The sequence below is a fragment of the Pagrus pagrus genome (assembly GCF_965226575.1).
Source record: "Pagrus pagrus genome assembly, chromosome: 5".
NCBI classification, from domain to species: Eukaryota; Metazoa; Chordata; class Actinopteri; order Spariformes; family Sparidae; genus Pagrus; species Pagrus pagrus.
The window spans coordinates 27,792,150-27,809,384 of record NC_140189.1 but is presented as its reverse complement, the minus strand read 5'-3'; the positions used below and the strand labels follow the sequence as shown (position 1 = coordinate 27,809,384).

Genomic DNA, 17,235 nt, shown 5'->3' with positions numbered 1-17,235 from the left:
TCAAGAACATGCGTAAGGTCGCATCCTTTGGACTGTTGCAGAATATCCGACCTGAGTCCTTCACAAAGAAATCCACAGTCCAGCAGCTTTAAACAACTTCAACAAATCTTCTACAGGCTTTTAGAGACACCCGAGAGAGACGGGGAAGGTCTTGTTTTCCACTTCACGTTACGATCTGCTCGCATATGACCGATAAAAATGTGATACATGAAAAGTGCTTCAAATTGCTACATAGAGCCTCTTTTCAAGGGTCATTGCAACTGATAGTAATAATAATAATTGTGTAATACTATACCATAAAATCATGATATTTTCTGAGATGGTTATCGTACTGTGAAAACCTCATACTGACTAATTTTCGTCTTTTTTGTCTTCGATTGAAGATGGTGCCCTAATTCAATTAGTGCAAAGATTTATTATATTTATTATATTATGTATAAATGCAGTTATTCCACTACATTCAGGATTGTAGCCCATATTGGTAATAACTGTTAGGTGTAGCCCCAATTATTTCCCTTGTGGATTAGTGTCGATTATTTTTGTGATTAATTGACAGAAAAAAAGGGTCCAACCAATACACAACAAAGAGAAAGTGAAAAATATTCCATTAACAATGATAAAACAAAGGCAAGCTGCAAATCTTCACTTATGATAAGTTGGAACTGACAAATGTGCTTCATTAAGTGACTGAAACGTTCAAGCGTCTATCAAAATTGTTACTAATTAATGTTTTATCAATAGTTTCAGCACTACACTATCTTTCAGTAACAAGCTATGCTTCAGTTTCAGGGAAGTTTTTGGTTTAACCGCTCATGCATTTTATATTTATACTTCCAGAAACTGACAACTACCGATAATCTTACTGCATCCACATTGTATTTGTAAGGCTGGAGTCCATTTTTCTGTCCGGCAGTACAGGTTTGTCATGTTTTAACAGCCAGCTGGTTTAAAAGGTTTAATAGGTTAGCCTCAAAAAGATCCAATCCTTAAAAGTTTGAGTGTTTTCAGATCATTGTGTCGCAGTCGCATCTCCAGTCCAATATGGCTGCTGCTCTAATCTCGGCCAAGAAGCGTTTTTTAGGGGACGCTGGTGTGTCGTGCCTGAACACAACCCGAGGTGTGCCGAGAAGAAGGGCAAATCTGGACCCTCAACGGGAGGCAGATTGATTTGGCAATCAGTAAAGTGCTACAAACGTTTAAAACAATGCCCTGTTTTTTTTTTTCTCCCTCTGCTGTTTGGCGCTAAATACATCAGCATATGGATAAATGTGCTCATGTATTCATAACTATCACAGGGAAACTCGAGGCACGGCTCTTGTTTCTGTTGCCTCGCCCGTTGTCCTACTTACTGTAATTCTTCATCACTTGCAACACCTACACTTATTATGAGCCAAAACTCAGGCATGGGTAGTGAATGGAGATCTGTGAACATGTGGGTGTTCCCGAGTGGAGCTTATAGAAAGGCATGAAACCTCAACGATGATAGGAGGGACTGTGCTGTATGTAGAGACAAGCTGGAAGGTGGGGACAAATGGTCGTTGGGCCTTAGGTCAAATTTTCACCGTAGGATTTTTACAGTGGAGCTTTAAGTACTCACTGTTGTTTTATCGCTGTCTCATGATTCTGATTTGTGAACCAGCATCAGCTGAGGGGCCGTAGTTTCCACTTATTCTAGTCCAAAGTATTACAGCCACATTTAAAAAAACAAGAAAAAACTATAAAGTCCGCTTGTGAGTGAAGGTTTGTGGTGTAAAAGGCCATAAAAGGAAATAAAGGAACGTTTTCCTCTCGTTTTTCTGCCATGAATTGCATCAGATGGGTTTAAGGATCATCATGGCTTTGGGGGAGAGTGTTTGTGACATCACTGGGTCCATGAAGCAGAATCACAGTCCAATGTTCCCAATTAAAAGAAACGAATAAGTCTAAAATTGGAAGGGTCTAATTGCAGCTCAGAAGATTGTGTTCTTGGGTGCCGAGGAAAGGAACGAGGAAAATGAAGGTGACAAAAGTGAATCAGAGCAAAGTGAAACAGAGCAGAGAGCATTGAAAAAGTACAGAGCGCTGTGGACCATCCGGTGTGTTTTCTGGTAGTAACTTGTTTCAGGTTGTTAATTTTTATGTGGCTCCCTTTAAGCTGCAGTTAGATACTTTTCGGTGAATTCCTGTAGTCAATAAGTTTGGGATGTAAGGGGGGGAGAGTTAAGACTAATGGAGGCAGAAAGAGGCAGCTTAACATCAATTTAAATAGATAGTTTGGCATTTTTGTGGAAATCAACTCAATGGCTTCCTGGCAGAGAGTCAGATGAGAAGATTGATACCACTCTCATGTGTGTCCAGAAGATATGAAGCTACAGCCAGGGGCCGGTTAGCTTACCTTAGCATAAAGACTGGAAACAGGGGGAAACAACTAGCCTGGCAAACTACATCTTCTGGTGTTTTGTATTGTGTATTGGTTTCTAAGAGGACACTGATACATAAGGATGGATATCGTGAGGATTTTATTGATACTACTACTCGAATTGATACTCTTTATCGGTTTGGTTCTTTATCAATACTCTTTCGCTAAAAGAAAATTGCTTTTTAACCGAGAATGGCGCTCTTTAAAGCGCGTACCTCTGCAAAGGCCCAACAGTCCTCTTTATTTCAATCCAGCCATATCTAATATTAAATACAACATATTTAAATCTGTTACATCCAGATTTTTGTATGGAGCCACATGTTTGTTTGTTTTTTTTATCAAGATCCATACATTATTCCCTGAGAAATGTTTGTTATTCTGTAGTTTTTGTGTAATCCTGCTGACAAACCAACCAACCAACAAACAGACAGGGGTGAAACATAACCTCCTTGGCAGAGGTAACAATATATTGTTTTTTTAAAGAATAAATTCAGAACAGGAGTAAAATAAAGTCATGTCGTATTTACACAATAAACTACTGACTACTGAGTGAAGTCGGTATTCTCCCTCCTCCCTCTGCTGACGTGGGTGGGGCTGGTTCGCCTCAGCCAGCAGCCAAGGTTACAAGGATTTGCCACTTTTAAGATATCACAGATACCACATACAGGCTGCTTAGCGGCAGCTCTTCTGTGACAATTCGCTATTACGTAAGCAGGCGCTGTGCTTGTGTAAAACAAAGCAGAGCAAATTAAAATATCGCCAAAATCACACAACGAAAACGCCTCAGAGGGCTTTTCGATCTGAACGGTTTTCTATGGTCAGACATCCTCTACCCATAGAAACATTGTGTACATTTAATATTTAACCCAATCTCAATTTTAGGATTTAAATATTGTGGAAAAACATAAAGATTAATCGCTGAATGCTTTTCCATCCTGTCAGTGGCTATATCTCTCGAGAAATGTCCCACCTTGTCATGTCAAAATAAGACTGGTACCTCAGCAACACCATGAGCATCTTCACAGAGTCACACAGACCAAACGGCACGCACACCGAGACACAAACAAACTGAATAAACCTAAAGAATTCCCTTTTCTCTGTAATGACACCGCAGCAGCTGAATAATACACCCCTGTCGACGGAGGAAGGCAACGTGACGGTGGTGAAAGCATCAAAATGGCAGCACTCAGTTGTGTGTGGTTGTGCACTGTCACCGGTACTCAGCGCAGGATCCAAAACACCAGAGAGGAACAAGCTTAGCAGCTCTCTCAGCTTAGCAACAAGGGGTAGCAACTAGTCAAGAGCTGTGAGGTAACACGCTGCAGTGACCTCTGATGTAGAGGAAGCAGTGGGGGCGGGATTATGTCAAGTATACTGGTGACACTCACACATGACACGCTGCCTTCAGTACGGAGCCTGGCCAAAGGACAATCGGTAACTTTTTACTGCCCTGTGTGATCGTGATGCTACTGAATGACCTGCATCAGCAGTACAGTTACTGACTTAATGTATGGATAAGAAAAACAGTAATGATTATTGACAACTGACCTTATCACAGCTCCTGTAGCTCTGTCACCCACTCACTAACAATAGCATTCGAAAGGCGGGGATGAGTCAGTGACAATGACAAATCACTTACATACTGCGACACAGTATGTACATATCTGTACATATCAAAAGAAAGTGCTGCCCTGGGAAGTCAAGTGGTGGAAGAAGCACTGAGATCTTTTACTTAAAGCAGAAATAGACAACTTTTCAAACCCCCCGTTTTGAATCATCTGTCCTGGTTGTAAGGGGAACACGTATTTGTCGTTGGCACGACACTAGAGCGCTCGCAATCGCAAGAATGGCTGTCGGTTAACTCTTGTTTTACCTCGGTTTCTGTCACCCTCCCTCCTCACCTTCATCACCTCCTCCATCAGCAGGGTTATTTTTCTTTTATTCCTCCGTTACTCCAGTTGTTCCATCGTTACGTGGGGACAACGGCCTAGGAAAACAAGTCCTCTTGCTGTTTTGGTTGCACAATGGCAGACGCACTTCCTTCAAAATGACCATGCAGAATGGCTCATTTAAGATTAAATATATATTTTGTTGTTGGATGTTAATTATTGATGTGTTTAATGTCGCAGCAGGTAAAGGTGGAGCTAATTTTAGCTACTTTACAGACTGCCTAGATCGCATAGATTAATCAATAATAATTAGTAATCATTTATTTGTGTTTATACAGAAACTACGCAGCTAAATCTGTAAACTTGTAAATGTACTGGGGTAAAAAGTACAATATTAGCCTCTTAAAGGTGTGAAATAGAAGTATAAAGTAGAGTGGGACCAATTTATCAGTTAGCTGATACAATTGATCTATCAGGATCAGCCTATATGTTGCCTGATTAATTGTTAGACATAAAATACCCTTCCCCTGTTACATATCTTTTTCACAAATGTGAAATAAATGTGCGAGTATCACTGAGTAGGGATATCAGAATTTTTAACTTCCTAATACCGTATTGGCAGCAGCCTCAAAAAATTATTTGGGGTCTGGCTCTAGTGTAAAGTACCTCAAATTATACTTGAGCACAGCACTTGAGTAAATGTATTTAGTTACTTTCCACCACTGGTAGTCAATTTCTATGAAAATTAATCGATATAGTTGGTAATTGTTGCCCACATACTGTATGTACATTATAGCATGAATGAACACACACACACACACACACACACACATAGATAGACAGTTCAGTCAGTTGTTAGCAGACTTGTAGAAGGCCTTCTCGTGCGCCACTGGTATGAATATTCGTTACACTAAGTACTTTTCCCTCTGTGGCTGCACTTGTGAAGGTCAAACTGGCCAGCTCTCATTTGGAGCTGCTCAGCATGACAGAGAGGTAAGCCAGAGCATGCTTTTGTAATATTACATAAAGATGAGGAGGGAGCACTGCTGACAGCTGTGACGGGGCTATTAATTATGGTTTCATGAATGTGCGTCTGTGGTGTGTGTGTGTGTGTGTGTGTGTGTGTGTGTGTGTGTGAAGGGGGGGCAACGTAGTCACAATGCTCAATCATAGCCTTCAAATCAGAAAACTTTGAGCTTTAATGGGGCCGTTTTATGGGTGAACTAATTAATTTCCTTGTGGCTGCTTTATTGAAATGAATGCATGAATTCAGCGCAGGAGAGAAGGAGCAGTTGACCTTTACCGCTGTGGGATTTTCTTATTACATCTCATTATTCCGCCTTTTGTCCGCAACAAAGAATGCAACATCAAGTTTCGACGCGTTTGACAGTAAAACATCATTTCATCCTCCCTCAGCTCCATCCTTTCCTGTCACTTCTTCTTCTCTCACCTTGCCTCTCTCCTTCCCTCTTCCCTCCGGCGCAGGGGCCACAGCGTGAATGAGATGTCGGGTGCATGGTAATTGAGTAGGTATTGATTGGACTGCAGCGTGGCCTACGAGAGGCCAATGAGAGCCAGGGGATCAGAGCAGCACCACTGACTGCGTCTCTCATCCCACATTCTGCAGGAAAACATGAACGCTGTATCGCTAGAGGCATCAGAAAACAGACCGACGTTACATTTTTAGATAACATAAGCACGTCATAGTGCGCCTTGTTCTCCTGTCTGCTATTAGCTCTGACTGTAGGCCAAGGAAGAGCTTCCTTCAGCATTGGCTGTATCATTTGACTGACTGGGTGCATCATCTGAGCGGGGCTGACTGTCATATTTCACTGCGATGTCACCACTGGAGACTGAGCTGCCATGTCGGTGTGCCCGGCGAGAGAGGCACCGATGTGGAAATGTTTGCTAAGGAGGAAGGGGTTATTGCCCTGTCAGCATGCCGTCGCTGTGCACAACCCCCTCGTTCTTTCCCTCCACTCTACCTGCGACCAAGAGAAGCGTTTTTTGAAAACACGACAAGCAATGCGGACATGTGTAGGAGAAAGCCGGGGTTTAACTTTCCTAAGGTGTGACGTTATTGTCATCTGCAGGAATGCAGATTGTGTTCACATCTTGCAGGGTTTTAAAAATTAGATTTACTGTACATTTTAAAATGATGATGTTTGGTTATGACGGTCGGTTGTTATGTTTTGATTAGAGACGTGGATTTCTAGGGCCAATGCCAATAATAAGGAATACATTCAGATATGGATGTATCGGCCAGTATTCTTATATCTGCGTAATTAATACATGAACACACATTTTTGCTCCCTGATGATCCCTTCAACACGGTTATCAAACACATGTGACAAAGATACATATGTAATGGAGGCAGGATGCTTACAGTTGAAAAAACATCATGCATCAGTGCGATGAAACAATACACTTCACTGTAAATGTAATTATAAATTAAAATTAAATTACCCCAAGCATAATTTTTTGCATTATATTCTGTACAATAAAAGATTTTTTATACCAAAACATATCGGTTAACATTAGAGATAGACTGATTATCCGTCTCGCTGATTTTAAAGGCCGATATTCATGTGTTTTTGTGTAGATTGACGATACAAAATATGAATTCTGCTCTGAAGCAGTGTCCTCTGTCTGTAGTCAGCAGTCTGTGGTCAATGTCCCGCCTACAACATTGATTGGTTACATGTCACAAGAAATAGCGTATCAACCCCTGAATAATCTGAATTTTCAAAGTAACTAGTAACTGAAGCTATTAAATAAATGTAGAACAAGTATAAAGTAGTAGAAATTGGAAGTGAAATACCTCAAAATGGTACTTATGTAAAGTACTGGAGTAAATTGTAGTTTGCCTTCTAGCCGAGAGTTTAGGTCCAAGCACACAGAAAGCAATAATGCGTCATTTAATGCTCCCATGATGCACTGCAGGCGTCAGAACCAGCAGTATTTTGGAAAATATTGCTGTTTATACTGTATGCAGTACTCATATTATTCAATAGTGACTTACAGACGTACACACATGCAGCCTACATGTCAACCCCAACAACATTAAGTCCGCCTCGGACTGAACATCAGTCTCTTCTCCTCCTTCCTCCTCGCAGTCATGACAGAACATTATTACCTTTACCTCAGATTACAGAAGTGTTCACAATAGCTGAATTTGGTCATTACTGATAAGAAATTTCACGGCATTGTGTCCTCACAGGGCGCAGCGGTCTGCAGCGCAGAGCTGGGCTCAGCTGTGATCTTTCTCTCCGTTTTTTAGACTTTTACGTTCTTCAAATGTTCTTCAAACCACGGCTGGAAAATAAGCAGCTTTGGTTACTCAATCCTCATTTGACACTACAAAATTAAATAAGGACAGAGTAGCACACTTTTGTGACAGAGGTTTTTGCTGCGTGTTCAGCTATTTAAAACAATATGTGTGCTTTAAAAAGAGAGTGTCGGATGTCGACTAGATATATAGATTATATTATTGATACAGCTCAAATTTCTGTACAGTAAATATGAAGACCCCCAACAGCCAGCTAACCTAGCTTAGCTAAAAATTGTGAAAAATCCTCCCTTTGAACAGCTAATTGTTGTTTTAACACTGGGTTTTTTGGATGGATTAAACAACAAAATAAACAGCATATTTTGTTAGCTTTGAATGGACCCAAGCTAGCTGTTTCCCCCTGTTTCCAGGTATTATGCTAAGCTATGCTAAGTTAGCTGGCTGCTGGCGGTAGCTTCGTATTTACTGCACAGACATGAAAGTGGTGTCTGTCTTCTCGTCTAACGCCAGGCAAGAATGCATAAAAGCCTATATCCCAAAATGTAGAGCTTTTTACTTCAACCTGGATGATAATTCAGTCGTATTATGTCCGATGAAACACAGTAAAAGGACCATCAGCTGTGTGTCAAACGGACGATTCATGTTTTTAAACACACATGATAGAGATGTTCATGTTTATTTAAATCTCTCCTCCTCACTCTGTTGCTGCCATGTCATTTTTGCACACAGCTTGTCTCCATTTAACTCGCGACGTATGGATTTGAGTAGTCTGCGTGTGTGTGTGTGTGTGTGTGTGTGTGCATGCGCAGCACTGAAGGCAGTCAGGCACATCCAGCCCATGGCCATGCATGTGCGAGCACAGAGCCGCATAAACTGCAGTGAGAGCCCTGAGAGGTGAAGCAGGGGGAGGTGACTAAGCGGGCTCGCTGGCCAATACCGTGCAAGCACCGGTTGCCATGGGAACACATTGATTATTTAACAATTTGGATGAAGCCTGTGCCCTGCACTTGCCAAGGTTCAGTGGGATGCTTTGTGGCTTTACTGTCCCGAGGGTCCGCAGCCAAGTGAGTGTTGTGTGGTGCAATGCCACCGGGACATTGATACACATCCGCCGTGATGCTGAGAGACAAGAGACAGACACACAGTCTCAACTGACAGAAGAGCAAGATGATGGATTGATGAATAAGAGACTATTATGAACAGATGGGTGAATGAGACGAGGGAGTGAGAGAAAGGAAGCACTGTAGCGGGTGAATTTTCATCACTCCTGGTGGTCAGTAGGGACTTGTTGTAATGATCTCATGCTGGGGAGGCAGTCTGGACTCATTGTCATTGTGTGCACAGGAGGTCCAGTATGCTCACTTGATTCAGTGTCTCCAGGCTGTGTGTATGGGTGCATGTAGTGTCAAAGCTATTGTAACCCTGAACGCTGCATTGCAGGTGGGCAGAAGTAAAGAGCAACGCATCTGTGAGCAGCCTCCACTGTTAGTGTTTGAATTTAAAGGAAATAAAGGACTTTTATGGTGATCATATCCAGTGTTTAGTCAGTCTCACACATACTACTATACAAAGCAGTTTTTAAAGCAGTCAGGGCATCTCTCAAGATGAGCTCATTCACACCTGGGTAAGGAAAAACGCTCCATAATGCCAGGTGTAAAGGGATCGGACCTCAGCCAGGTGTACATGTCATCCATACAGCTTGACAACATTATTAAAGTAGAGATGAAATGAAAAAGGCCTTTTTAACCCTTGTAGATGCAAAAATACACACACACAAAAATCAAAATCACTGTCCTTGTATTCTCATAAATATCTTCCTGTGAAACCAAACATGACGTGCTGTTGTAGGCTTGAACCAACCAATATTAAACAGGACATCCATCCATCAATCAGTTTTCATCCTTTAGCGGCACAGAGCTGAGATTCATAAGTTAGCCAGCTAGCATCAGCACGGTACATCGGTGGGTCTCATTGGCTTTTCTGCATCATGACATTTTTCATGATGCATTAAGAATACATTTTTCCGCCTTTCAAGTCCTCATTTTTTAAACTTTATTCTGACTTAAGTCCAGTGGCTTCGTTTATAAAACAGATTTCTGATCAGTTTTGATTTTAAGGGTGACTTAAGTAGAGCACCACATAGAAGTAGTTATTTATAAAGCCATCCTTTGACTTGGAAATGATCTCAAAGCAAAGTCTAGACTTGACTTAGGTGATTTTTCTGATGGTTATGTCGGGTTATTGCAGCTTGTGACGTAAGCGTCCAAGCGTGTGGTGAACTTTGCACAAGTTCTTTGAACAATGTGCAGCAGCGACACACTTTCAAGCTGTGTGACCGTCAACCTACTATTTAGTCCACTAAATGATATACGTTGCCTGGCTTCAGCCTGCTCTACCATCGCCGTGATCTCATCTTCCAAAATTTAGATTTTCTCCTTTTTGTCCACAGCTGAAACCCTCGTTTGCGATGCATTATATAAGGGGAAATCACATGGCAGGTGCTGTCGGTTTAAGTTCATTTGAAATGTATGGCCCTAAATTACAGAAAACTGCTTACTTAGGTTTTTCAGCATCTTTTATAAATCAAATGCAAGCACACAGTTGAAAAAAACAGTAAAAAAAATGTTACGATGATGTTCAAGTAGAAATCTAAGAACGTTTTTACAAATGAGGCTCCAGGTCTGTAGCTGCAACTTTTTACTGCCTCACCTATTGAATCTCTTCAAGTTGTCTGACCCACATTCACCTGAAACACACTTCCAGACATTCCCATCCCCTCCTGGTTTGACATCAATCTGTAAGAGACCGCTTTTGTCTTCACCTCTGTGATCCTCAACCTGCCTCCCATGGTAGGAAAAATCCAGATACTGTAAGATCGTGTTTGTCTCCTGCCGTCCTCTGAGGGCCTATTATAGCGCAGACAGATCCTTCCTCCTGCGTGTCATAAACTTCAGCGGTCTTTAATCAGCTGCCCTTCTCCTCCGGGCAGCGGGTTAAGGCAGATGAAAAAATAACAGGTAACCAGCAGTCCCAAGGAGGGAGGGGTTAATCCAGCCTAATCCGAGTTACCTTTGTAAATTGCAAAATGTTAAACAAACTCATGTTGAGATTACTCATGTTGAGATTATCTTCCATTATTCCTTTTTGTTTGCTTGTTATGTGAGATTCCGATAGAGGGATTACGCAGCAATCCCAGGCCAGGATAATACTGCTGTTTTCTACGACTGATGGGTTTATTGTCTTTCAGCCGGACTTGTAGGTTCACTGATCCCATCGGGCACCACTATGATACTTATGATAAGCACTGCAGGCATTATTACTGTAACAGGTGTGTTTTGTCACATGTGGTCTCAGTAGTGGATTCAGTAGCTTATTCTGTCAGTCACCGAGGGACAGTTGTAGCCAATGTATTCCCATGCGTCGCCCTCGGGCTGTGTTTCATCACTTCTTGCAATACGGGCCTCGGCTTCAGGATTTTTCGTTCACAATACTGTCTCGAACATGGCGGCTGTGCACCGGTAACGCAGACGCTTTTTACTATTAAACCCTCTGCTGAATTTGGGGCATGCGTTATGAGTTGGGGTCTAAGATGAAGGGTGGGGAAAAAAGTGCAAAGCGTTGATGAGAAATGTGCAGACACAAGCACAGACGTGAGCATCTGTTAGTCCATATGCAGATTACAACGAAGGCCTGATTGTGCTGACTGGGAGAGGAGGGAGGAGAGTGAGTGAGGAGGGAGGAGGGCGGAGGGAGGAGGGAGGAGGTGGGGGGTTGCAGCCACAGCTGTCCAGAGTCATAGCACATCACCACCGAGTGGAGCGGGTCAAATCTACAGCTTCTGTTTATGTGGAGAGCAAACCGTCATTACCAGGAGAGATGAAGTGACACCTGCACTGCTTGTGAGGTGATGAATGATTTTAATCAAAGGATCGGTTCTTCTTAAGAGTGCGTTTCAAGCTACTGTCTCGTCGTGGATGCAGAAGTGTCGAAGCCTCGTGTAGCTTGATTGAAAACCCTTCAGTGGCTTTTAAATACTGCTCAAGTGGTATAATCATAGATGTTTGTAATAGTGTACATATCTTATCCTGAGGGTTTGAATTGTACCTGAAACATCTGAGTAGAGGTTGGCAATATAGATGAACTCCTCTGTCGTATTATCTGTAATTTTATGTCATGATAGTGAGCTGATATAAATGTGTGAACCGTCATAGATTTGCCATTTGCTATTTTTTTTTACTGTTTATACCGTTCACTTTAATATCTCTGGTTTTATTGGACCAATATGGCTGATTTTTGTTGCTAGCTTGTCTTGTCAGGTATTTAATTAGTTGTACATACATAATGTTTTTAATTTTCACCAATAAATCTTGATCTTTTCTTATAGGCAGATGCTTTTAGCACCGAGGTAGCCAACAATGTTAATTGCACCCACACAATGATCTATATCCTCAACCTAATCCCGTGGTTTCGTTGATTAAAAGTGACCACACTGTGACTGAAAACTGAATCTACTCTAATCTAATCTAAATAAAAAGTCAGCATTGACTTTTGGTTTCACATCTTAATACTATGGCCCCTCGTTAAGGTGTAAATAGCCGAATAATGTCGCATGACATCATGACATTTTTTTTTTGTTGTTAGGGTTCACTATGAAGTATATTTAGTTGTATTTTTTGATTTATAGCATTTCCTGGATATTCAGTTGAGATTTTTACATCTAGAAATAAAATACGTTGACAGGAATGTGCACATGGATGAGATGGACGCACTCAGTTTTTATGATGTTTTAAATCAAATATCTCAAGATTAATATGTAATATTACAATATGTAGCTCACAACTGGAGCTTTTGAAAGACATTGAAAATAATTTGTAATGTGAATACAATGTAATTATAAGTACAATCATTCTTTCTTGATTTTATTAAGCTAGAACGCTCAAATAACGTAAGACAATTCAATCGCCAAACCATTTTTAACCATTGATCAAATTGCAAATGTATCATTATACTGTGCAGACATGTGACTAATTCAAGTAATCACATTGAAATATGATCATTTTAAAAGCTCATAAAATAGGATCATTAAATAGAACAAAAAAATAAGTAAAAATACAAACAGATGATAACAAACTGCAAGAGAAATTTGAATATATACTCTACTTTGACAAGTACTTTTACTACAAAGTTTACATACAAGATAGCATCCGAGGTAATCTGTGAGGATTCAGGTTGAAGATCAGAACCAGCTGCTTGGACACAGGCAGTATCTGCATACATTAAGACAGAGGTGAGAGGGTGAGATTGGGTGAGGTGGGGGAGGGTGGTGGTGAGATAGGCAGCTAGTGATTTTCTCCTCAGTGTTGGACCTCAGGAAGTGTAAGGTCCCCAAGCAGCGCCGTCAGCATCCCCTCACCCACACAGCTCAATCAAATCAATGAAAAGTAGACAGCCAGTGTGCTGAACTAGAGGATGGCCGTCAAGCTGCTCCTCAAACCAACCAGCGACTCCTTCTTCACTCTTCTGCTTCCACTCTGGCTGCAGGTCTCGTAGCCTCATGGAAAAAGAAACACCAGGTGGCACAATAGAGCCGAGCTGGAAGTTAATTGAGCTGTTAAATTAGTATGAAGAACTTTAACTGTGTTTTAAAGGCCGTCAATGAAACTTTAGGTCAATATCGCCAATAGATGGTCTGAATATTATATTTGACCCTTTTCATTTGCCCTAAGAAAACAAATACATGGAGAGTGATCAGTGTTTTCCCCAAAGTAGTGATCACGTCACAGAGGGGAGCATTTAGACCAGATCTGTTCGACCACTATTTCAGACAGGCCAGGTTTTAAAAAAGTGAAGCACTAAGAGGCCGAAGATTTAAGTCTCTATGTCTGACTGGTTCAGAAGCTCAGAATACAAATGTGTTGAAACAACACACTTTTCTTTCTCTCTGTTTATATTGAAAAATGATTATTGTACATACAGAAGTGCAGGAAAAATAATGCTTCTTTTAATCTAATCTTTAATAAAGTATGTTGTCAGTTTGACTCTGTTTAAACAGCCCGGGTAAAAGAAATGTAATTAAATAAGTATTTTTGAGCTGTGCAACGGACAAAACTAATGAATGGGCTAATTAGCCAACTAACAAAATGATCAAAGGGCCAGAATGAGGTTATTTAAGGGCCACATTCAGCCGCCAGTCAAATAGATGTAATTTAGACTATGCAGGGTCAAGAAAACTCCCTCGTGAAATCTGTATTAAATATGTTTTTTAAGTTGATGATGTAATATATTAAATGGCAACAAAAAGATCAGAATATTTTAGCCTAGAAATTCAGAATTCAACATCAAACAATCAAATCTGAATTTTTACCATTACCTGATTATTTTCTTTTAATTGTTCATACAAAGAAATACTCAACACATTTTCCCAGAAACCAATATGATGTGTATTCAGATGCAGTGATTGAATGTAACTCAGTACATTTACTAAAGTACTGTGCTACAATTACAAATAAAGTACAATTTGGGGGTACTTATACTTTATTTGATAACTTTGATTACTAGACACTTTGCAGTCTACATACTGCATCAGAGCCAAAGTAGAACATTTTTAAATTAATTAATCAATTATCAGTAATAAGTAAAAAAAAAAATACATTGATTCCAGTAATCAGGCCCTGTTTTCCCTGGTTCCCGTTTTATCCCCATTTGCCGGAACGAAACATTAATTCCAGATGAAACCTTTATTTAATATGTATCTAAGGTTGCGACTAATGATAATTTTCCATTTTTATTAACTGGTTAGCCTGTAAAACATGAGAAGGTGACGTCTTTAAATTATTTGTTTTCTTCAATCAAAAAGCAAAGGTGTTCATTCTACAATGATAATAATGAGTCAAAGATAAAAAAAGAAACAGTAAATATTTGGTATTTTGCTCATTAACAGCTTCAACAATTAATGGATTATCAAAAGTGTTGTCAGATAATTCTCTGTCAGTTGTGTAACTGATTAATAAACAAATCCTTTCAGCATTTCATGTACAAAACAACCCCGACCCTCCAAGTCGTAGGAAAAGAAAAAGATAATTGAGACGTTCCTTTGGTCTGGTATTCGCACATGTAGCCTGTCATGTTAACTGAATGGCTACCGAACCATAAAATCATGCATATTGTATGTGATACTACATGGTGTTATTTATGTGTGTGAAATGAAAGTGGAGGGAGGAGCTGATGTGGGACAACGTATTGTCCCAACGGCTGGAACACAAGCCGGTGTGTTTTATGAGTTGACCGCAGGACGTCTGGCTGTGGCGGTTAATAAGCAGCGGTCTCTCTGCCCCAGTCCTCATTCTCAGTCCTCACACCTTTCCCAACATCCCCCCCTACACACACACACACACACACACAGTCTCAGCCCCAAGGAGATTCACCGACTGTTCCCATGGCATCCGTTCACTTTGCTCCCGAGTGATGGTGTGTGTACCGCATTACGTCTGTGTGCTGCCAGCCTCACACACTGAGATAATGTGTGTATCTCTTCATATTCACAGGCCAACCCTCCCCCCATCATCGTCAACGCAGACTCACTAGATGCAGGCCCTTATGTAAGTATCTGTTCTCTCTCTCTCTCTCTCTCTCTCTCTCTCTCTCTCTCTTTGTACAGTATATGTCTCTCTCATTCACACTCCCTCTGTGTCGGTGCATGAGCATGTGCGTGTGTGTGTGTGTGGATAAAAAGGCTGCCTCCTGGTAGCAACATGCTGTTTGCCATGTGGACCGACAACCATTATCCTATTGACCCCGCCTGTTTGTTGGGAATGTGCATTCTGCAGTTGTCACAGTGTATTTTGAAGAAGGACACTTCTGGTATTTTTAGTCAGAAAAACGATCTGATCAAAGTATCTTAAGTGTATTTTGTCAATCGTTATTTTTTCCACTGAAGGATTTAGCTGAAACATTTGCATGCTTCTCTTTTTTCTTGCTGTGTTTTTTCAGGAAATGACAGAATTCAGGATCAACGATGTGACTAACTCTCGTGCTTTTTGTCTTGACAGGTAAATGGAAGTGATGGGATGTATAAATACGAAGAGATCATTTTAGAGAGGGTAAGTTTTACCAGTTTTTTCCACAATTTACACATTCCTGTTTGATATATCTTCTGCGTGATGGATGGATTTCTCCCCACTAGGTGGTAGTAAGCAGCTCGCTCTGTGCTCATTGTGCTAAAACCAAAGAAAAACATCTTCATCTCTGCAAACGCACGAGAATCATTTGTGATAATATGTGCCCGTGAAGTTATAGCTGTTACATCACCTCAGTGAGAACATCTTACGGTGTCTCATGTGAGTATGAGCGCAGAATAACGCCAGTGAGGCGTCGCTTTTTACATAATCCTGATGCACATCTCATCAGCAGACGCCAGAAATGTAAAGTGCTCTCCTGTTCAATTGTTCAGCAGGCACCACTGCACTTGTCAGCGGCGGTTCAGCGTGTAGTGGCAGAGCTATACGTTTCTGCTCTCATTATTCCACCCACATCTAGATGCACCTCCGAACCCATGATAGATGCACAGTATCTCGCTGCCCCTTCCACTCTAAGTGGCATTTCTGCATGCAGGAGGCTTAAATAAGCTATGCAAAGTCACACTTTAAAAGGTCTGTGGGTGTGTAAAATTTGGCGGTAAGGCCCAGTGCACTCCTCTCGGCTCCAGAGCAGCACACTGGGAGGCCTCATCCTCCCTCTGTCCTAATTTGTTTCGACTGTTGCTCATTAATTATAGAAAATAATAAAGTGAGGTCTTTTCTCAGCTGTCTTGTTTGCTGCCTGTCTCTGTGGCCACGGCTGTCAGATGCAGCAGTGCGCCTGGACCCACTGGATCCAAATGGGTCCTCTTGTCATTTCAGGGCCAGGAGAGACGGGGGGTGGCGGTGTCTGTCTCCTGCAGAGAGTGAGAAGCTCTGTATCATGCAATAGAAATGACGCTTCTTAACTCATCTTTGCTTCAGATCATAAATCCACTTCTCTGTGGACAGCGGGCATTTCTAAGGCCCGTGCCTCTCTGTGGGTTGACGGGATAGGCGTGACATTTTGAATGAAGTGCCCTCTTCTAATGGAATACATGCCATTATCATTTGTCACATGCAAGGACACACACACACACATGCACACACACACACACGTGTCCACAAAAATGGACATCAGAAATGCATGGAGAAATCCCCAGAGCAGTTTGCATCGATCACGTGTTCCTCTGAGATACCAATACACTTAAGAGGCATATTGTACTGACCTTGAGCCCACATCAGGTCCATCACTTACATCTAAGTGTATGTGTGTGTGTGTGTGTGTTGTTTATTAGTCTCTACTGAAAATGCCAATCATAACCTGTGTGCAGGGGAACTCTGGCCTGGGCTTCAGCATTGCTGGAGGAATAGACAATCCCCATATCCCTGATGATCCGGGGATCTTCATCACCAAGATTATCCCTGGAGGAGCAGCTGCTATGGATGGGAGGCTGGGGTAAGTTCTCCCGTCCTCCTCACCTCGTTCCTTCCTCCTGCACCCTCCGTCCTCTGTCTGCTCCAACCCTCCCCACTCTCCTCTTTAACGCTCACCAACACAGCGTGTCCCGCCAGGCAGTGCTGTGTGGGAGGCAGAGTTTCTAC

The 17,235-nt window shown here is 41.5% G+C and overlaps 1 protein-coding gene across 2 annotated transcripts in view; it reads left to right on the top strand.

Moving 5' to 3' along the window:
• The window catches only part of dlg3 (discs, large homolog 3), an 88,445-nt gene that overhangs the window by 41,845 nt on the left and 29,365 nt on the right, over positions 1-17,235 (top strand). For both annotated transcript variants that reach the window (XM_084353618.1, XM_084353619.1), the window contains 3 exons: positions 15,121-15,174; positions 15,625-15,675; positions 16,965-17,089. In XM_084353618.1, coding sequence (XP_084209744.1) covers positions 15,121-15,174; positions 15,625-15,675; positions 16,965-17,089 — 230 coding nt within the window. The remainder of the gene's footprint in view (positions 1-15,120; positions 15,175-15,624; positions 15,676-16,964; positions 17,090-17,235) is intronic.